The sequence below is a fragment of the Homalodisca vitripennis genome, unplaced genomic scaffold, assembly GCF_021130785.1.
Source record: "Homalodisca vitripennis isolate AUS2020 unplaced genomic scaffold, UT_GWSS_2.1 ScUCBcl_1569;HRSCAF=5356, whole genome shotgun sequence".
Classification (NCBI taxonomy): Eukaryota; Metazoa; Arthropoda; class Insecta; order Hemiptera; family Cicadellidae; genus Homalodisca; species Homalodisca vitripennis.
In genome coordinates, this window is record NW_025777685.1 from 64,680 (window position 1) to 72,300 (window position 7,621).

The following is a 7,621-nucleotide window of genomic DNA, read 5'->3' on the forward strand; positions in this document are numbered from 1 at the left end:
TCCGCTCCTCTGATCGTCATGCACGGAAGTATGGCCTGTTTTAAACTCGTGACACCACTTGTACAAACTCGTGTGATTCTCAGCTCCATTACCGTAAACAGTTTTCACCTAATTATAAATTTCAACCTGAGCTTTTCCCTTCAGAACGAGGTAGCGAATGACGGCGCGAATTTCAAACTTAGCGGGAGATACAATCGACATTTTTTTCTGATAGATAGCTTTTAAATTAAAAATAGTAATCGATTCTTAAAATCTATACTCCGCTATATTGCTTTTTTGCTTTTTAATCTATGACTAAAAGTGACATGTAAAATGTTCATGATTAGTATTCTGAGTTTTCTATATGACTAATGTAAAAATATTCGTTATCCCTCAGCCAAATCCTATGGAGATACATGTATTATCATCTGTGTTGCTTGTATATAAATGAAGATTCGTGTAAATTTGTAGGTGCAAAGTCTATACGTCTGTTCGTTTTCGAAATTTTCTACAGAAACCTAGTCAGGTAGAGAGACAAAAATGAAATGTTTCTATCCCCTTCAGCGATAGCTTCGTCAACAAATTTATTTACTATGTAAAGATATATTCCATCTTTTTTTCTTTAAATTAAAAAATGAATTAATACATTATTACACATCATATTCCACAGTATAGACTCAAATACTTCAAGATTGAGAATAAGGTCATTTCACTACATCTGACTCATGCTACTGTAAAAATTATGGGAATGTTAATAATAACACATAATTTCGTAAGCTTCGCAATTGTATACCACATTTTATTCGAGTGACATATATTTGTGACGCCAATGTTGAGTATGCTTTGTTGCCACGATAAAAAAGTTCGTTGAAAATTATATATTTATGGTTATTGAAATTTTATTTGGTCTCAGTATTTTTGTTGCAAATTGATTTTAGCTTGTTCTCCGATAAAGAAAATACATATACATATACAGGACTGAGAAGCCTGTTTTTGGCCAAATACTGCTAACATGGGTTTTATAACAGTCTTTAATTTATATTAAAGTTAATAGTAATTTTGTCTGGTGTATATATATATGTGTGTGTGTGTGTGTGTGTGTGTGTGTGTGTGTGTGTGTGTGTGTGTGTTTATTTATTTATTTCATAAAAATGTACAATTAAAACTAAATAAAAAATTTATTTTCTTAGCTGAATCATTTTTTACTCTTTTCTCAAAAGCGGCTGCAGAAAAAGTTTAAGTAAGAATTGTTATTATCAAGCTTGCTCTATGCGTTCACACTATAAATGTAATTAAAATGAAAATAATGGCTAAATTAATTAAACATTTGGTTGTGCTGTCAAAGACCAATGTGTACACGGAACACTTTTAAAGTGTTCCATAAACTATAATACAATGCTACTATATTTTAAGTCCATATATAAGAAACTTTAACTTTAAGTCTACATATTTTACAAGTGAAAAACAAAACATTGCATGTTACGTAATTATATTAATTTTAAATAATATTTTTCTACAGGCAGATAAGTTTTGGCGTAAAGATAGTTTGATTATTTTAATTTTCTGTGAGAAAATATCGATACTTCATTGTTGCATAAAAATCATCCACCTTTCATTTAAAATTTTAATTTATTTGTATTTTACGTTTATTCGATCTTATGTTTACCAATTACTTGTTTAGTTATGTTAAATATGTATTATTTCTAGAATATACCCTAGATATTTCACGGAACCATTTAATCGACTCTCGATCATCATATTGGCAGGCATTATTTTATCGGTATAGGTAGGAATTTACATTATTTCAACTTATAACAAATATTAAAAAGTTAACTGATTCTTTAAACGTTTTCCTAGGATAAATAAAAGGACAAATGTAACTGCTGAAACATTATCAACTCTGGATACGAACAAAATGTAAGCACATTAGTCTAATTAAACCATTTCCAATTTAGGTTAATGCAGTTAACGAGTAATAACAAAAGGAATATTAATGAGATTTTAGGGATATTACCTTATCAAATAAATGACATGATTGTTATTTTAGTTTATATTAAACATACATAAATGATTATTATTTAAAATCTTAGAAATCAATTTTACTATTTAATTAATACAGCAAGTAACTTTGAACAGCTGCTAAGTGATTTCAAATTAATTGGTGCAATGTTTAATATTAGATGTCAGATATTGGTCTAAAAAACGAATTCGATATCAGCATTCAAATATAGTTAGTTAATTAATTATTATACTGCTTATTATTATTATAAATAATTAATAATAATACTACTAAATATTATACTAATTATTATAATATATATTGTTGCCCACAATAATTATTATATTTAGAATGCTTAGTAACTCGCTAATTGTTTTATACTTTTACTCAACTATTTTTCTTTACACAAAACACTTTGATACTTCTAATATTTAGATTTTTTATGAACAATATTTCAATAAAGTAATAGAAAACGTTAGATAGTTTACCTAAATGTATAGCTCACTTTGAATTAAACAAATTTTCACAAACTACTTCTTTTTAACATTTTTTCTTAAATATAAAGTACTTATTACATTTCAGTTTGGTTCAAATAATTGTAAAAATACGAGTGTTTTAACTATAAATCTCATGAATGGTTAGATTTCGTTGAAGTTTGGTATATGAGTGTAAATTATTATAAAAATGTTCAGCAATAAAAACTATTTAAACATAGAAATGTTATTTATTCTTACATTATTATTATTATTTAAAAAATGTTCTCAATCTATACAATTCACGGAGTGTTTATTGGTAAATACATACCTTCAAACTATAAACACTTGCTTAATTTAAGAGTTTTTTTTTGTTTTTGTATTAAAAATATTGAATCTAGGGAGGGATAAAATAATTCATTTTAATATTTCATTTATGTAAATAAATATAAACATAAACTATTTAATGTGTGTATTTTATTTATTACTATTGTGATATTGATATTATTCTTGTCAGTTGCTATACGAAATATATCTTTCTTTAATTCTGGCTATATGTATTGTATATAATATCAAATATTTAGTATGATATAATTAATAACTTCTTTTCACACTTATAAAAATATTTTTCTAGGTACATATGTTACTTCTGGAAGATGAATAGCTGACCTCTGGCGCGGCTATTGACGTGACATATTGATGTCAGTAATGAAAACGAAGGTCGAGTGAGGATGTGCCTCAACCCTGGCTCGTTGTGTATTCATAGGAGACTGTCAACACTTCCAAGATCCTCTGATACTGCTTCAGCACCCTTCCAAAGTTAAGCCGAGCTTAGTGAAAAGCTTAAAATAATCTTATACATTTAAGTAAGAAATTTAAGTAAGTAATATTGTTAGTATTTTTGAACTGTTTGTAAGTTTGGAAAATATTTGTAGCGTAATAGTTACAAATAGGGGCATTTATATCTGTCAATACTGAGTTTACAGTGATTTAAATTTGTGACCTTTTGTCCTTCGCGGTTTATGAAAAACACATAATATTTTATAAAATAATGAATTGTATTTAAAATTATACTTACAGGTAGTAGGATTACACTCAAAGTATTTGTAAAACAATAGTATTGCTCTTGTTAAAAAAAGTATTGTTAAAACAATTCTTCTTACAATTTGTCACAGCAAAATCACTGCAGTGTAACATACATAAAGCCTTGCATTGTTAGTACGAGAGAACTGATTTCTTCACGGTCCTAGGCGTCGAACAAGTTCACATCCTGCCTATGACTTTTACATTTTTATCTGTACCGTCTGTCCTCTATATTCTGTTTCCTATAATCCTCGCACAGCCCAGTGACCAATGAGGACGAGTAGAATAAGGTTTAATGGTGGATTGGATTGTACTTAAAAAATTATCAAAACTTAGTCGAGAGTTGATACTTTACACGGTATAGGGAGTCCGACTTATGTCTTGATCAGTGACGAAAACCTTATCCTTTTCCATTCCCCAACTTACCTCCCTTACGCTTTATAAATTATTCAAATACAGGGATTCCTGAAAATTGTATCGTCTAAAAATAGTGGGTGTTCAAAAACGAGCAATTGATATTATATCAACCGCCGCCATTCGTAATTAATAAAGTCTACGAGGTTAGCGGCATTACGATTAAACAATAAATATCTTTAAAATGATGTCCGTATTGACCAAACGCTTGTATTTAAGATTTCCATAAAACTCCACAATACAGCCATGTGATGGTTATTGCATTAAAAAATTAAGAGAGGTGTGTCTTATTGTGAAAATATTGTAGATTTTATCTGTTAAATTTGAAAACATTAAGACGTTTCCAGACATTTTACTCACCCTGGACATTTCTTTATATCTTCAAAATCATAAAAACCTATTTTAAATTAAATTTAAAACATTATTAAATTAAAAGAAAAGTCAACATGAAATGCATGAATAATTTACTAACTAAATAACATAACCAAAATATAACTTTTGTTCTATATGTTTATCTGCTTATTGTTTTGTATTTAAGGGGTACTTTGTAGTGTAACTGTGACCACGGGCTTGGTTGTGAAACATGTCAGTATAATAAAAAAACTTAAATGTTTCAAGGCTAACCAAATAATAAACCATTTATTTTGTACATACAAAAATTACATCTCAGCAGCCAAAGTTTAAATAACTCTAAGACTGCTCACTTGTGGATGAAACTTGGCCAATAAACACACCTGAAAGTTGTCCAAGAAACTCAGCGCTATATGAATTGCAAATGCCGCAATGTTGTAGTTTCAAACTCGAGAAGGCCAGAGGCACCAGTTTAGCATGAACCACTCTGAAGAGTCTACATGAAGCAAAATTTAAACTCACTTCACTTTCTACCGCAAGATAAAGTTTTCCTCGGTGCAAATAACATTACAAAGTATATTTTAAACAAAGTATTGTAAGTTTTAAGTTTTACTAGTGTGGCTTCAAACATTTTAGACGGCCAATATGTCTATATCAAGATACGCTATACTCTGTGTCACGTAAAAGGCTTCGGTTGCATGTAAAATTTCAAAAATATACCTCGTTTTATTATACTAAACGCAGTACTAAATCAAATTTAAAAATATTTTATGATCGTACTCAGTTTACTTACAAATTTATGTATTCTGCTATTGCATAGCATTTTCCACTCTCGGCTTCACCACGCACTTTACAAAGCACTGTAGTGTTGAAATGTATGTTTATTGCATTTAAATAAGAGTCCCACAGTTAATGAGGTTTAGAATTTATAAATGGAATTATCAATTACATCAATATGTGAACCGGAAAACTTATTTTAATTTGTAATTACATATTTCGGGCATTTCTTAAGAAAATGTATTTATTTTTAGGGCATATACGATCTGAATATTCAAAATACGTTTAACGTATAATTTCAAATTAAAGTATCATAACTAAACGTTGTGTGATTTGTACTGATAGTTAAACTATAAGTATGGGGGAAAAACTTGAAGTTTAATTTAGATCAATTTTAAATGTTATTTAAATTTTAAAATTCAAATTATTACAAATGGATTATTTTGAGGTCATAACTGGTAAATTAACTTTTCTTCAACTATGTGATATTAGTCGGACAAAATTGTTTTTTGAAACAAATATGATCAAGGTATACTTATAGATAATATATTGTTATATAATATAAATAAAATAGTAGTACATACGTTATTTTTATTTAACTTTTCAATTAACGTATCATGACTTATGTAACATTTGTTAGCACTATAAGGAAGAATCGTGTAAATTTTAAGTAGATATATTTTATAACATTTAATCCCATCATTGTGTTTTGAAAGTGTGCTGTAGCAAAGAAGAGAAAGAATTTAATAACATAATTTCCATTAGAGATATCGTTGTCATAGACGGCACCTGTCCCTCATTGACATCATTCTGTTGAGACAGCGCTCCCAAACGCCTCCTTATACTGAATTAGAATTATCGATGTCTCATAGACGGCACCTGTCCCTCAGTGACATCATTCTGTTGAGACAGCGCTCCCAAACGCCTCCTTATACTGAATTAGAATTATCGATGTCTCATAGACGGCACTTGTCCCTCATTGACATCATTCTGTTGAGACAGCGCTCCCAAACGCCTCCTTATACTGAATTAGAATTATCGATGTCTCATAGACGGCACCTGTCCCTCATTGACATCATTCTGTTGAGACAGCGCTCCCAAACGCCTCCTTATACTGAATTAGAATTATCGATGTCTCATAGACGGCACCTGTCCCTCAGTGACATCATTCTGTTGGACAGCGCTCCCAAACGCCTCCTTATACTGAATTAGAATTATCGATGTCTCATAGACGGCACCTGTCCCTCATTGACATCATTCTGTTGAGACAGCGCTCCCAAACGCCTCCTTATACTGAATTAGAATTATCGATGTCTCATAGGCGGCACCTGTCCCTCATTGACATCATTCTGTTGAGACAGCGCTCCCAAACGCCTCCTTATACTGAATTAGAATTATCGATGTCTCATAGACGGCACCTGTCCCTCAGTGACATCATTCTGTTGAGACAGCGCACCCAAACGCCTCCTTATACTGAATTAGAATTATCGATGTCTCATAGACGGCACCTGTCCCTCATTGACATCATTCTGTTGAGACAGCGCTCCCAAACGCCTCCTTATACTGAATTAGAATCACCGATGTCTCATAGACGGCACCTGTCCCTCAGTGACATCATTCTGTTGAGACAGCGCTCCCAAACGCCTCCTTATACTGAATTAGAATTATCGATGTCTCATAGACGGCACCTGTCCCTCAGTGACATCTGTTGAGACAGCGCTCCCAAACGCCTCCTTATACTGAATTAGAATTATCGATGTCTCATAGACGGCACCTGTCCCTCAGTGACATCTGTTGAGACAGCGCTCCCAAACGCCTCCTTATACTGAATTAGAATTATCGATGTCTCATAGACGGCACCTGTCCCTCAGTGACATCTGTTGAAACAGCGCTCCCAAACGTCTCCGTATATTGAATAGAGATATCGAATGTGTCATAGACGGCACCTGTCCTTCATTGACATCATTCTGTTGAGACAGCGCTCCCAAACGCCTCCTTATACTGAATTAGAATTATCGATGTCTCATAGACGGCACCTGTCCCTCAGTGACATCTGTTGAGACAGCGCTCCCAAACGCCTCCTTATACTGAATTAGAATTATCGATGTCTCATAGACGGCACCTGTCCCTCAGTGACATCTGTTGAGACAGCGCTCCCAAACGCCTCCTTATACTGAATTAGAATTATCGATGACTCATAGACGGCACCTGTCCCTCAGTGACATCTGTTGAAACAGCGCTCCCAAACGTCTCCTTATATTGAATAGAGATATCGAAAATGTCATAGACGGCACCTGTCCCTCAGTGACATCTGTTGAGACAGCGCTCCCAAACGTCTCCTTATACTGAATTAGAATTACCGATGTCTCATAGACAGCACCTGTCCCTCAGTGACATCTGTTGAGTCAGCGCTCCCAAACGCCTCCTTATACTGAATTAGAATTATCGATGTCTCATAGACGGCACCTGTCCCTTAGTGACATCTGTTGAGACAGCGCTCCCAAACGCCTCCTTATACTGAATTAGAATTATCGATGTCTCATAG

General features: G+C 32.5%; 1 protein-coding gene across 1 annotated transcript; it reads left to right on the forward strand.

Annotated features, from left to right (window-relative positions):
• Window positions 1-6,296: 6,296 nt before the first annotated feature.
• On the forward strand, window positions 6,297-6,788 carry LOC124371532. The gene has a single exon (XM_046829885.1). It carries the CDS (start codon window positions 6,297-6,299, stop codon window positions 6,786-6,788), a length of 492 nt encoding a protein of 163 aa, XP_046685841.1.
• Window positions 6,789-7,621: the final 833 nt, after the last annotated feature.